This window comes from Lepus europaeus, chromosome 18 (assembly GCF_033115175.1).
Source record: "Lepus europaeus isolate LE1 chromosome 18, mLepTim1.pri, whole genome shotgun sequence".
Taxonomy (NCBI): Eukaryota; Metazoa; Chordata; class Mammalia; order Lagomorpha; family Leporidae; genus Lepus; species Lepus europaeus.
This window is the reverse complement of record NC_084844.1, coordinates 12319448-12334987: the sequence shown is the minus strand read 5'-3', so window position 1 is coordinate 12334987 and position 15540 is coordinate 12319448. Positions and strand designations below refer to the sequence as shown.

General features: G+C 37.9%; 1 protein-coding gene across 6 annotated transcripts in view; it reads left to right on the top strand.

Annotated features, from left to right (window-relative positions):
* CEP112 (centrosomal protein 112) overlaps positions 1-15540 on the top strand; it is a 516630-nt gene that overhangs the window by 134949 nt on the left and 366141 nt on the right. For all 6 annotated transcript variants that reach the window (XM_062174820.1, XM_062174816.1, XM_062174818.1 and 3 more), the window contains 4 exons: positions 9981-10135; positions 10444-10573; positions 11176-11268; positions 11981-12040. In XM_062174820.1, the coding sequence (XP_062030804.1) occupies positions 9981-10135; positions 10444-10573; positions 11176-11268; positions 11981-12040 (438 nt within the window). The remainder of the gene's footprint in view (positions 1-9980; positions 10136-10443; positions 10574-11175; positions 11269-11980; positions 12041-15540) is intronic.

The window sequence follows — 15540 nt, the reverse complement described above, 5'->3', positions numbered from 1 at the left end:
AGAGCGTTGTAAATACTGATTCTTGGGTCTTTTCAATTTATAAAAAAAGAAATCAAAATATATACTTGAGATTTGTGTCCATTTTTGAGTGCATGTGTTATTCCTATAAGAAGTTTATGAAATAAGATAAATTGTTTTACTTATTTTGCCGTGGTAGCTGATTTATGGACTCCAAGTCATTGCTTAATACTACTTCTTTTTAATTTTTGACTCCTACAGCTTTCATACTAAGTTTGTATGTAAAACTCCAGCATTTGTATTTCCTGAACTGATCTCTTACATTGATAAAAGTTGTGTAACTATAAGCTCATGGGCTATTTTACATTTCCTGAGAATTAACTTGCTGAAAACCATGTCTCCAGTACTTCATACCGAAATAATAACCTCAAAGTTTCTCTGAATTCCCAATTGATAGTTCCATTCTTTTGGCACAGTAGGTTTTGAACTTGGAAGATTTATGACTTTTGCCACTTATTTCCCTCAGTGAATACTTTACCGAATCCTTCTGTTTCTTTCTCTGAGAATTTCCCTGCATATACTCTTTTCCCTTCTGTTGCCACAGCTACCAGTTGAGTTGAGGCCATTGTTGCCTCATTGCTGGACTTGTTCAGGAACTTGCCAGTTGCTCTCCTTGCTTGTGGTGCAATTTTTCCTATTTTCCCATGACCAAGAATTCAACAAGTCAAATTCCTAAACTAATGCCTGTTACAATTTCTTCTTGTAATTCATGTGGATTCAAGAAGTCCAGTCCAGTCTTTGGGATGCCATCTTTGAGTCCCCATGGTGGGAAGATAGGCTGTGCACCCAAGGTAATCTGTTATCATTCCCTTTACAATTATTTGCTTCATCCCTGATCTTGTTATGTGCTGATGAATTCCCCACTGTTCTGTCTTCTGCAGCCTGTAAAATATGATTCTGTATTAGCGTGTTTCTTCTTGAATGCATTTTTAAAAAGATTTATTTATTTATTTGAAATTCAGAGCCAGAGAGAGAGAGCAAATGAGCAAGAGAGCTTCAGTCTGCTTGTTCACTCTCCAAATGTCCACAATGGTCAGGGCTGGGCTGGGCTGAAGTCAGGAGCTTCTTTTACATCTCCCACCTGGGTCGAGGGGCCCAAGCACTTGGGCCATCCTCCACTGCCTCCTAGGCACATTAGTAGGGAACTGGATGAGAAGTACAACAGCTAGGACATGAACCAGAGCCCATATGGGACGTCAGCATCACAATCAGCCGCTTACCTTGCCAACGCCACAACACTGGCCTACTGAGTAATTTCTAAACTGATTTTGAGGCTTCCACTATTTTGTATCTGCTCCACCCTTTGTATTCAATATTAGAAAATATTATCTTTTCCAAATATTGTTGTCTTTAAGGGACTTCGTACATGCAAATATACATACATGCATACATGTATGTGTGTGTATGCTTTCTCTTGACATTGTTTTAAATTTCTTTGATTAAATTTGTTCCTAGAATTGTGTATAAAATAAATAAAATGAAAAACTGGCATCACATATTTTGCTTTTTAAATCAGAAAGTTAGTACCAGTATTTGTGAAAGTATTTCATCAATAAATACCAATCTTAATTGTAAGTGCTTTTTTCCTGTCCTGTGACTCTTACTTGCGTTATCAGAAATCTTGCCCATTTCCAACAACAGTTACAGCTTGGCAGGTGCTTGGTATTTGAAGAATTAGTGTCAGGATCCTGCTTTTTTTTTTTTTCTTTTTTTAACCTGCTTGTACCTTACCTGGTTTCTTTTGCTGTTTTTCTTATTGCTCTTCTTTCTTGTCTTTCCAACAAGATTTATTGCTGTTCTGAATATTTTTCTTGATTTTCAGCTTTTATCTTCCCACCAGTGAAAGTTCTATTTGGCACAGTCCCAAAACTTCCTAATCTTGGCAGTAGTCATCAATAGTATTAACTAGACTTGTTTTGCCTACTTGATGGGCCCCAGATATACAGTAATCAATTGTGTGCTTGTGAGTATACATGTGTTCTATATATTATATAGCACACAAGCACATATTTGTGCTGTTATTCTACATGTACATTACTGTGTGTATTATACATGTACATTCTTCAAATTATAGCTATGAGACTCTCAGGAAAAATGCCGTTGACAAACTGGTTAAGTCTGGTATTAGATGTGTTGCAATTATCATGGAAATCATATAAGTAAACTTTTTTGAGAAGTAGTGATGAACCTGAGTAGTGTGCTGAAGACCTTGATTCTGGGGCCTATTCTTTTCATTTCTATTGTTGATGAAGTAGTTGGTAATGTACATTTCACACTTATAGTAGAAGAATTGTTATTATAGAAAGATAAGCATAATCTTATATAATCAGAAAAATCACTCATTGGAAATCATGCTAAAATTCAAAGTGAACAGATTAATTTGCTCAAATGAAGTAAAGGTCATACGTAAATATTATAGAACAAGGTGACTTAATCATTAGGCACCATTAGAGTTAAGTTATTCAATGCAGTTTGAAATACAAAAGAGAAAATAGTCACATAATACCCCTAGCCAAAGTCATATTGCTGCTACCGGAGGGAATTGAGAGGGAGGGTGGAGAGGAGAGATTGAGATTTTATTTATAGAGCATTCTAATTGTATATTTTACAACTAATTTCTTAAAGATTATTTTTCTAATCTTTTAAAATTGATGTTTTTTGACTGTATTAATCTAAATTGTTAAAGTGTGTGCTTGGGGGTTGGTGTGTGGGGTAGCAGGCTGACCCTCTGCCTGCGGTGCCAGCATCCCATAAGGGCACCGGTTTGTATCCCGGCCGCTCTCTTTGGTACAGCTTTCTGCTAAGCCTCGAAAAGCAGCAGCAGACGGCCCAGGTGTTGGGCCCTGCACCCTGTGGGAGACCTGGAGGAAGCTCCTGGCTCCTGGCTTTGGGTCAGCTCAGCTCCGGCTTTTGCAGCCATTTGGGGAGTGAACCAGTGGATGGAGAACCTCTCTCTCTGTCTCTCCCTCTCTCTGTAACTCAATGTCTCATGTAAAAAAAAAAAAATCTTTAAACGATCTACTTGAGAATTCAAAGGGTAATGAGCCATCTTTATTTCAGTAGGATATTTAGGAGACATTTGTAGTAACTGATGAGATTTTTCAACCTCTCTATTCCCTTAGCATGTTATATAATATTACTTCTGTGAGTCTCATTTCTCCTGTAATCAGTATTCCTGGGGCTGGCGCTGTGGTGTAGCTGGTGAGGCTGCCACAGCTGGTGAGGAGCCTGTGGTGCCACCATCCCATATAGGCGCCGGTTCAAGTCCCGGCTACTCCACTTCCAGTCCAGCTCTCTGCTATGGCCTGGGAGGGCAGTAGAAGATGGCCCAAGTCCTTGGGCCCCTGCACCCACGTGGGAGACCCAGAGGAAGCTCCTGGCTCCTGGCTTCAGATTGGCTCAGCTCCAGCTGTTGTGGCCAACTGGGGAGTGAACCAGTGGATGGAAGACCTTTCTCTCTCTCTGCCTCTCCTTCTCTCCCTGTGTACCTCTGACTTTCAAATAAAATAAATAAATCTTTTTTAAAAAATCAGTATTCCTAATGAAGGGGCTGAGAAATAGAATTTCCCTAGCTTGCTGTTTATTATCAGAGATTATTCTAGCTAGAAAACACTATGACCTTCAAGTTACAGATTGAAAAAAAAGTCTTACTTTGGTAATGATTAATAACAGCAATTTGGGAGGCTAAGAAAGAGACCTCAAGGTTTCCAGTATTACATTTTAACTTTTCAGAGCAACAGAGAGGGAGAAAGAGAGAGAGAGCAAGCTTCCATCTGCTGGTTGATTCCCCAGAGGCCACAACGGCCAGGTCTGTGCTAGGCTGAAGTCAGGAGCTGGAAACTCCATCCAGGTCTCCTGTGTGGGTGGCAGGGATCCAAGCACTTGGGCCATCTTCTGCCTTCACAGGTGTATTAGCAGGAAACTAGATAAGAAGTGGAGCAGCTCGAACTGGCACCCTGACACAGGAGGCTGGTGTTGTAAGCAATGGCTTAACCTGCTGTGCCACCATGCTGGCCCCACATTTTAACTTTTCTTTGTGTATCTTATATTTTGAAATACATGTTTTCCTCAGGTATTTCTGCAAATTTACATATTATCCTTATGAGCAGAATAATGTATCTTAGACTCTGTATTAAATAGTGGAAAATGTTTTAGTTCAGAGAGATCTTGGATCAAATTCTGTCTTCCTGTTTATCAGTTTATCAGTAGGGTAAGCATGGGCAAGTCAATCACTTTTGCAAAGTCTGAGTTTTCTCATATTTAGAATGATATTAATGATGTTGACCTCATAGCTTTTTTTAAGATTTATTTATTTATTTGAAAGAGTTACACAGAGAGAGAATGAGAGGCAGAGAGAGAGAAGTCTTCCATCCGCTGGTTCACTCCCCGATTGGCCATAACAGCTGGAGCTGTACCGATCCGAAGCCAGGAGCCAGGAGCTTCTTCCAGGTCTCCCAGGGGTAGACCTGGTAGGTGTAGGGACCCAAGGACTTGGGCCATCTTCTGCTGCTTTCCCAGACCAAAGCAGAGAGCTGGATTGGAAGTGGAGCAGCTGGGACTTGAACCGGCACCTATATGGGATGCCGGCACTGCAGGCAGTGGCTTTACCCGCTACGCCACTGTGCCGGCCCCGACCTCATAGTTTTTTGAGGAAGATTAAATGGCCTAAAGCTTTTTTTTTTTTTTTTAAGATTTATTTATTTGAGAGAGAGATAGGGAGAGGTCTTCCATCCACTGGTTCACTCCCCAAATGGCCACAACAACCAGAGCTGAGCTGATCTGAAGCCAGGAGCAAGGATTTTCTTCTGAGTCTCCCACATGGGTGCAGGGGCCCATGCACTTGGGCCACCCTCTGATGCTTTAGCAGGGAGCTGGACTGGAAGTGGAGCAGCCAGGACTAGAGCCGGCACCCATATAGGATGTGCAGGCTGGGGCTTTAACCCCCTGTACCAACAAAGCACTCGCTCCAGCCTAAAGCTTTTAAATTCTTTGTACAGTGCCTGATTTACAGTGAGTATCACAATGAATGGTGGCTATTGTTATTATCTTAAAATTTTCACATATGGTTACATCTAATGTAGTGTTAAGTTATATCCATTATTTTTATCTCATTTTTTCTTTTACTGTGTTTTAAAACCCCATAACTTGAGATTTGCCTTTTTAACAAAATTTTCAGTGTACGATGCAGTGTTGTTAATTGTAGACATAATGTACAGCCAATCTTTCAGATGTATTCCCACTGAGCAGCAGTTCCCCATTTCATTCTCCACAGTCCCCTGGCAACCACCATTCTATTTTTTGTTTTGATGGCTTTGACACTGTAGATACTTCATATAACTGGAACCATCCTATGTTGTCCCTCCAAGACTGGCTTATTTCATTTAGCATAATGTCCTCACAGTTTATCCAGGTTGTCACATGTGTCACAATTCTCTTCTCAAGACAAGGGGCCGGTGGTCCAAAGCCCAGCATTTTGTAGGACATTAAAGGGGAATCACCTGTGTCAGTTCTGCTCTTTCACATTTTGTATATTCCATGGGTCATGTGTTTCTGTCACACATGTCTTCATTTCAGATCTCAAAGTTTTGGGAGCATTTTAATAACTCCACAAAGTTTCAGTTTCACTTTGTTCCTGTTTCTCTGTCCAGTGATATGTACTGAGATGAGGTCGCGATATTGTCTCAGCATCCCTCACTGCTCTGATTTGTTGGTTACCTTTCTCTTCCATTTCTTTGTCTCTTTCTCTGATAAAATATAGCTTTATTCTATCATCTGACCATTTCTTGCCACTGTGTTCAGTTATTCATGTTGCAGAAAGAAGGCTGGCTGGCTGGCTGGCTGGTGAAAACACTTTTTGCTTAGGCAAAGTCTGTAGATGTATTTATTTGTATCGATTTATCCTCTCTTACCTTGGTTTATGTCTTTAGCAATTAATTATTTTTTGTGTGTGTGAATGTTTTTCTTTTCCTTTTTTTTTTTTTTTTTGCATTTGCTTACCACACATGTGGGTAGATGCTGTGATGGTCCATATTTTAAAATGATTTCTTATCATCAACTATAAAAATTTCTGCCTTGCTCAGTTATTTGAAGATGATTTCTGGGTTTCTAGGGCCAAAGTCTTGTTCATAGTAGAGTTTCTTACTCTCTGCTGGTGTGTCAGAGTTCTTCTAGCATTTATAGCTCTGTGACCCACTGCCAGGCCTCTTGTAATGTTTCTTTGCTTTCACTGACGTAATCCATAGGTTTATTCCTACAAAAAGGGACTGTGTAATTTTTTTTTATTCAGCCCAGTATTTCCTGCTAGATTGGATTGAAAGAAACTATAGTGACAACCTGTGCATCAGTTAGCACTGAGCCAAATGAATGGATGTTTGCATGACAGTTTCAGTTAATGTGGACTGGTGGCGTTTTTTGTGATTTCCAGCCAGAGGTCAACTTCTCTTGGACTATTCTTGCAATTATATTTGACTGAATTTAATTTTGTAAGGCTTTCTTATTTTTTTAAATAACAAATGAGTCCAATGTTTTTCTAAGTACCATATCGGAGCATCTTCATATCTATTTCTATTTTTGGTTTCTCTCTCTTGATTCTATTTTTTGGTGTGCCTGATATTTTCCGGTGGATTGCCAGAGATTGTGTATGAAAAATAAGAAAGGCTCTGGGTGTTGATGTCTTCTTCCAGAGAGGCCAGGCCCTCAGCTCCGAGAGGCTGCCAGTGTGGAGGTATCACCTGGTCCTTTCGAGGGCTGTTTCCTCAGGGGTCAATCTTTGGGGTCTTATTTTCCTATGACTTCCTGCTGCTCCCAGGGGAAGCCCCAACACAAGTAACATCTGGCAGTCTGATGTTAACTAGTGGCCCTTCTCTCTAGGTAATCTATAGGTGCTCACTGAGAGGTACAGCGATGCTGCTGAAGACTCTGGTGTGCTTTTTGGAGCTTTCTTTCACTTGGTGTCTTGGCTCCCTGCCCTGCGAATGTTACGCATTTGACAGATTCCCTGAGGAGAAAACTCTTGGTGTGCTCTTCACTTGTCTGTGCTTTTCTTTCTTTTATTTTTTTGTTGTCTTTCTTTTTAAGATTTATTTATTTATTTGAAAAGCAGATTTAGAGAGAGGCCGAAGCAGAGAAAGAGAGAGAAAGGTCTTCCATCTTCTGGTTCACTCCACAAATGGCTGCAACTGCTGGAGCTGAGTTGATCAGGAGCCAGGAGCTTCTTCCGGGTCTCCCATGCGGATGAAGGGCTAAGCACTTGGGCATCTTCTACTGTTTTCCCAGGCCGTGGCCAGGAGCTAGATCGGAAGTGGAGCAGCTGGGACTCAAACCGTGCCCATATGGGACGCTGGCACTGCAGGAGATGGCTTTACCTGCTACACTACAGAGCCACTACCCTCCTTGTTTCTTCTACTCAATTATATATGATACAGGAGTTTAGAATATGTATTAGGAAATTGAAACTATCTTCTGAAAAGAACTCCTAAAACAGAGGGATCTTTAATCAAGAGACAAAGTAAATAGTCTGTGTGAAGAACTTTGAATATCTGAAAATATCTGAATATCTGAAAATTTTTTGCATTATAAAAAGTTAAATCTAGGGGCCAGCATTGTGGCATAACCCATTAAGCTGCTGCCTGTGATGCTGGCATCCCATATAGGTACTGGTTCTAGTCCTGGCTGCTCCCTTCTGATCCAGCTCCCTGCTAATGAACCTGGGAAAGCAGCAGAAGGTGGCTCAAGTGCTTGGGCCCCTGACCCAACTTGAGAACCCAGATGAAGCTCTTTTTTTTTTTTTTAAGATTTATTTATTTGTTTGAAAGGAAAAGTTACAAAGAGGCACAGATAGAGGAGAGGGAGAAGGAGAGGGAGAGGGAGGTCTTCCATCTGCTGGTTCACTCCCCAAATGGCTGGAGCTGCACTGATCCGAAGCCAGAAGCTTCTTCAAGGTCTTCCATGTGGGTGCAGGGTCCCAAACACTTGGGTAATCTTCTACTGCTTTCTCAGGCCATAACAGAGAGCTGGATCAGAACTGGAGTAGCCAGGACTCAAACCAGCATCCATATGGGATACAGGTGCTGCAGGCAGTTGCCTTACCCACTATGACACAGCGCCAGCCCTCCCAAATAAAGTTTTTGGCTCCTGGTTTGGACTTGGTCCAGCCCCAGCTGTTGCAGCCATTTGGGGAGTGAACTGGCAGATGGTTGATCTCTCTCTCTCTCTCTCTCTCTAACTCTGAGTTTCAACTAAATAAAATGAATACAAAAAAAAAGTTAAATTTGTGTAACATGCTCTTACAGTCAATATAATGGTTTCCATTTTAGAGATTTGGACACTATACAGCAAAATTTAACTTATATACCTATTGAATATTGTAATGATGAAAGGGTAAAATGAAGAAAGTATGTCAGGGTTGTAAATTAACATCTAAAGTTGTAATTTAATATCTAAAGTTCAGTTCAACAGTTTTAGAAAGCCCACAAAGAGGTGGATGAGTGCATCACCATAGTTACCTTTCCTAATTATTTAAACTTGCTGGAATTTTTTTTTTTTTTTTTGACAGGCAGAGTCAGACAGTAAGAGAGAGAGAGAGAGAGAGAGAAAGGTCTTCCTTTTTCCATTGGTTCACCCCCCAAGTGGCTGCTACGGCCAGCGCACTGCACTGATCTGAAGCCAGGAGCCAGGTGCTTCCTCCTGGTCTCCCATGCCGGTGCAGGGCCCAAGCACTTGGGCCATCCTCCTCTGCCCTCCCGGGCCACAGCAGAAAGCTGGACTGGAAGAGGGGCAACCAGGACAGAATCCGGCGCCCTGACCGGGACTAGAACCCGGTGTGCCGGCGCCGCAGGCAGAGGATTAGCTTAGTGAGCTGCAGCGCCAGCCTTGCTGGAAGTTTAGTTATCCCTTCAGCTAATGGTTTGAGTACCCTGATTTTAGAGGAAATATCTAAAAGGTCATAAATGCCTTTATCTAAGTTTTAAATTACAGTCTTGCAAATGTGAAAAATTAAAAATAACTTAAAATATCAACAGGTGGAGAAATGACTTAGTTGGGTGATAATTTTGAATACTGTGAAAAGTGAATAAGACCCTTTTTAAATTAAAAAATGAAAGAAGTAAAAATTTTGTGCATTAACATCACAACTATATAATAAAATATTCCTATATATGTTTGTAATAGTAAGTGGGTCCTTTATTGATAACCCCTGTGTTAAAATTTGGGGGTTATGTCTCTCTTTTTAAAAAATATTACTACAGGGCCTGGCCCTGTGGTGTAATGGGTAGAGCTGCCACCTTAGTGCTGGCATCTCTCATGGGCTGCTGCACTTCCTATCCAGCTCTCTGCTATGGCTTGGGAAAGAGTAGAAATGGCCTTGGGCCCCTGCACCTAAATGGGAGACTAAGAAGAAGCTCCTGGCTTCTGGCTTCAGATCAGCCCAGCTCTGGCCGTTGCAGCCATTTTGGGGGTAAACCAGCAGATAGAAGATCTCTCTCTCTCTCTCTCTCTCTCTCTGCCCCTGCCTCTGTAACTCCACCTTTCAAATAAATAAATAAACTTTTAAAAATTAGAACATTGATTTATAATTTTAAAAAGTTTCTAAAACTCTAAAGGAATAGAAAACAACAACTGATAAATACTTGCCTAACAAATCTAACCTGAAAAAGACGTATAGAGGATTGGGACGTTGACTTCTTTACTACTCAGTACCTACATCCTGGAATATTTACCAGACTCTGTAAGTAGTCATTAAATGAATGAATAGCTTGGCGTATGTAACCATGATGATCTTAGTTTTATGGTAGAAAGCATTTTTTTAAGACTTAGTTAAGAGGTTGATTTAATTTTTACTACTATAGTTTACGATGCATTCATTTTCTTTGTTCTTATAAGGCTGTGTATTTCCTTTAGTTTCCTTAATGGTACAAAAGTGTTATCAAGGCAGAAGCTTTCTTAACAATTACCTATTCTTTTAGAACCAAATGGTCAAAGAACTGGAGGCCCGTGTCCAGCAGCTGACTGGAGAAGCAGAGAACAGTAATTTACAGAGGCAAAAATTACTTCAAGAAAAGCAGGAACTTGAAAGATGTTACCAGATTACATGTAGTGAATTGCAAGAAGTGAAGGCAAGGTATGGTCTGAAATCAAATATCAGATGTTGCTAAAAAGTACTGAAATTAAGTCTATAAATTATCTGCCAGAATTAATCACATGTTGTACATTGAACCTTGGGAAGTTTCTACCCTAAATGTTGATGTTTGTTTATTTGTTTTAAGTCCCCTTTTAACACAAGAAGCCTAATGTTTAGAAAAAATTGATAAAAATATAGATGTTTGATATATTGAAAGAATACATTTGGTTTTGGCTGATTAAACATTTCCTTTTAGTGATTGATTCTAAAAATATTAGAATTCTATTTGGTTCTCTGATTGCTTTTAGGCGCAACATGCTACATAAAGAGAAAGATCATCTTGCAAATGAGTATGAGCAAAACATGAAGTTATTACAAACCAAATATGATGCTGATATAACAATTCTGAAACAAGAACATGCACTTTCAGCTTCTAAGGTAGTGTTTCTGCTGTTAGGTTCATTACTTCACTTATGGTCATAGAGAAGGTCATAGAGGCTGATTGCTTGGCATTTGAAATTAGTCTCTTCTTCTGTTTATTAAATAAGTGAGCATCAAGAATGTAATTGGTATTTAAAACTTTAAAAATGCTAAATGTCTAGTTTATAGCACAACTCTACTATTTAATAAGCAACTTTCTGCTATGATAAATTAATTCTTTTAAGTACCAAAGTTTTTAAAAGAGTTAACATAAATTATGAGAAGAAATTCTTAGGTGTGTTAATACTACATTTTGTGGAGTAACTTTATATATTGTTGTTGCCTTGGAATCCTGGATATGCTTTAATTTTATAAGTAAAATTTTAAAAGTTTTCTGTAAGGCTTTTATTTTTATATTTTCATTACATATGCTATGCAGAATTTATAATTTTACTTTAAAAGATTAATTTTTGTTCTGTCTTTTTAAAACACTTTAATTTAGATTTAATTCTTATTGAATTTTCATGGGGAGAGAATAATAGGTATATTTTTTCAATCGGAAATTATAAAATTATATAAAATCAATATTCTGCTTTTTATTACTATTATAATCCTTCTAGGCATCTGGTGTGATTGAAGAATTAGAACAGAACATCTGTCAATTAAAACAGCAGTTACAGGATTCAGAACTTCAAAGAAGGCAACAACTAAGGGTGAGTCTTGTACGTCTACACAGAACAGTGGCCTTAACTCACCTTTCCTTTTCTTGATTTATAGATATAAATCAGAGTCAGTTTAAAAACACTCAAATACAAATAGCCATTTATGATTTGTTAATTGCATTGTATAATTTTTCATTTTATTTTATCTTAACAAAAGTAGAAGCTGATGAGATGTAGAGAATAAAGGACAATAATTTTAAATTGATTTGTTTTTGAGATTAGCTTAGCAACAAACTTTTAATTTAAGTATACTGTTATTTTGGAATAATTTACCCCTTGAAAATGATTTTCTGCCAATACTTCTATCCTGTCCTCCAGCTACCCACCTGCCACTCTATTTAGATCTTACTTTATTCTCCCCATGGTCAAAAAGTACTAAGGCTTGGTATATGACTTCAGATTTATCATTTTTATATTTATTTAGCTGGTGTTCTTAAAGTAACCTCTTAAGATTAGAAAGGTTCTCTTACACAGTAAAGAAAGAAGTGACATCTACGGATGACTAAGATGTTTATGCCTTATAATATAAAATTACAGAAGTTTCTATTTGTGATTTGGAAAATTGGGGAGGCAGGGCACTCTGAAGAATATGTAAAACCCTGAAATAGTTTGACATTGAACAGATTTATTGATTCCAATAGATTAACAATTTTGTTGATTATAGTATAATTTTAAGTATGATAAAAATATTTATCATTCACAGGATCAAGAAAACAAATTTGAAATGGAAAAAAGTCATTTAAAACGCACCTATGAAAAAAAGGTAATTTGTGAGAAGCTATAAAACATTTGAAATAGCAAATAAGTCAGTTGGTACTGATTTTTATAAAATGATAAATTCTAACACTTAAAGAATATGTTTCTAAGTTAATTTCAGCTAAGCAGTAATTAAATTTTGCTTTGTTATTTTTCACATTAATAAGTACCTTCTTCAGTTCAGTTATTGATATCAAAATTAAAATTCTGTATTAAACTGATGAGTAAAGAATATTATTAATCTCATAATAATATTCTGAAATTATATTTTCTTTGTACCAATTGAAAATGTGATATAATCAATTGCAGTTATTTTCTATTCTGTTATATCATGTGTGCAATGAAAACTTTATTTAACCAAGGAACATAAAATAATGAAAGAATTGGTTACAACTTTAAAAATTGATTAATAATCATTTCTTGACATTGAGAATAGTGAGTGTTTCTACTGACATTTGTAAGTATATCCTTGTTATCAGTAATTGCTGGGAAGTTATTGCTATACCAACACCTTAGGCAGAGTTCTATAGATTTGTAACTATGAAGCTTCAGTTATGAATTGTTGTTTGCTAAGACATGGAAGGCAAAGGAATGGTTGCAATAGCAGAGATTTTGTTGCTGCTTTTATAATTACTTGCTGTTCTCACATACTGAATTAATCTATTTTAAAAATACACACATCGTGGAAAATAATAAGAATGTTAGTCTTTCAACAATTGAAATACATACAGATTAAAGTTAAACATGATTCATATCACAAAATTATTAAAGCGATTTGTAATACCAGTGTAACCATCGGTATCATCACTCCATAGATATCCATTAAATGCTGGAGCGAGGCTGAGTGTGAATTAGACACAGACTGTGCTCTAGGAGCTTGATGGATAGGAAGAATAGTGTTTCTGTCCTTTAGGAAACTGAGTGTTTCTCTGACATGTATTGACCTGCATATGTGCTCTTCAGAATTACAGTAACTTTTCCTGTTGGTGCAAGATCTCAAGTCTTTTTTTCAGAAAGGATCTTAAGTATATTTCCTATCTACAGAATGAGATGTAAACAGGAAGGGAAAATATTGCTTTAATTGAAATAAAGAATTTTTTTTGCAGTTTCTGCTGCTGAGCCATGCAGCTTCATAAATATTTTACTTACCAAAAGAAGAACATGCATTAGCATAAACCTTGCTCCCCTCTGTGTAAGGCATTCAGATTCTCTGGGTGTACTTGGTGTACTTGTTAGCCCATGTTCATTCTTGGGCCAGATCTCTGGCTTCCCGTCATTTAAGGAAAGCCTTCCTGGCCACATGCTCTGTTAACACTCTTGTGCTCAGCCCTCTTCCTAAGAGGTGGTATCTGTGTACCATGGGTGCATGTGGGAGATGGGTGGGCTGGTAGCCAGGAGAAAGACATGCATTACTGATTGTAAAAGAGTGTTTTCCTGCTCTTATTTTTAACAGGGATCAATTTTCAGTTGGATTTAAACACCTAAGAATAATTGTGTGCTAATTAAAGAGTTCAACCAATGGTATTAAGTACAAAAAGAAAATACTAAAAATAATAAAATAGTAAGCTGTTCCTCAACAGTCAGGACAAGGGCTGATCAAGTCATTGCTTCTCATAGTGTCAGTTTCACTTCTACAGGTTTCCTTTGAGGTACTCAGTTAGTTGTCACAGATCAGGGAGAACATATGATATTTGTCCCTTTGGGACTGGCTTATTTCACTCAGCATGATGTTTTCCAGATTCCTCCATTTTGTTGCAAATGACCAGATTTCTTTTTTTTCTTTCTTTTTTTTTTTTTTTTTTTTACTGCTGTGTAGTATTCCACAGAGTACATATACCATAATTTCTTTATCCAATCTTCTGTTGATGGGCATTTAGTTGAGGAGATGTACAGTTTGGCACACACTCCCTTGGACTTACCCCTAAGGGTAAAGCTAAAAACTTGCGATGGGACTCCAAATCTCATTAAGTTAGCAGGTACCAATGCCATCTTACTAGTTAAAATGATCAGTTTAAGTTCATAACTGATCATAAAGAAGAATTAACTGTCACAGGGATCACATAAATAATACCAGTGTCTGCTAATATTAATTGAGGTAATTAAAAAGAGAATGACTCAACATGGGAAGTGGGATACACAGCAGACTCATAGAATGACAAATGCTCTAAACAGCACTCTGGCCTTAGAATCAGCCCTTAAGGCATTCAGATCTGGCTAAAAAGCCCGTGAGAGTTACTCAGGTATGGAAATCCAGGACACTGTGGCAAAAAATGACCTAAATGAAAGATCTCTGTGAGTGAGATCCCAGTGGAAAGAAAGAGCCATTAAAGAAGGAGGTACCTTTCTCTGAAGGGAGGAGAGAACTTCCACTTTGACTATGACCCTGTTGGAATAAGATCGAAGTTTGTGAACTCAAGAGGCTTCTATAACCTTGGCAGCTGATGACAAGAGCCTAGGGAGATTACTGATGTCATAAATAAGAGTGTCAATTGTTAAACCAATAACAGGAGTCACTGTGCACTTACTCCTCATGTAGGACCTCTGTCCTTAATGAGTTGTACTATAAGAATTAATGGTAAAACTAATCTTCAAACAGTGCTTTATACTTTGTGTTTCTGTGTGGGTGCAAACTGATGAAATCTTTACTCAGTATAGAGTTGATCTTCTGTATATAACGATAATTAAAAATGAATTTTAATGAATGAGTAGGAGCTGGCATGGTTTGCGGATGGGAGGGTGGTTATGGGGGGAAGAACTGCTATAATCCAAAAGTTCTATTTTTGAAATTTATATTTATTAAATAAAAATTTTCTATTAAAAAAAGAGTGTATTCCTCTCCCAAACTTTTTGAAAGTCCTACTGAAGACTGTTAGATAAATAGATAAAGTCCTCTTCCTCTTGCCACTGTCTTTTTTGGGTTGTTAGCACTAACTAAACAGGCTTCTGCTATCAATCCCTAATGAACATTTACAAGAAAGGGATTATTCTAGCTACATTCACTGTTATTCAGTAATTTTCAGACCATTCCTTTTCTATTTACTTCAGGGAGAAGACTGAAATTCTTTTTCACTAGGCATCATAATTACAGCTGTTCCCTTTCTGTGAAGTATCAATTGGCCTAGTTTTCCAATAAATAACCTAAGTGTGTTAATTGTTTTCAATGTCAATAAGATTTGTTTAAAATAATAGCAACTTTTACAAGAAAAATACCCATATTTATTCATATTGCATATGTTCCTAACATTATTTATATTGGAAAAAACTGTTGCTCAGCATGTCACTTTTTGTTTTACAATTAATTCCATAATCTCCCCCTTTTAAATTGACATCTGTTCTTCTTTCTTTATTAAACCTGCTGTGATCTCAAGCCTTGAAGATTTGATGTCTTGCACCCCCCTCAGGGAATATCCTTTTTGACTGCTCAAAGAGCTGACATAAATCTTACATAGCCCTAGACTGTGTAACCGGATAGCTCAATGGGATGTATAGGGCTTTTGTTTGTGAGGC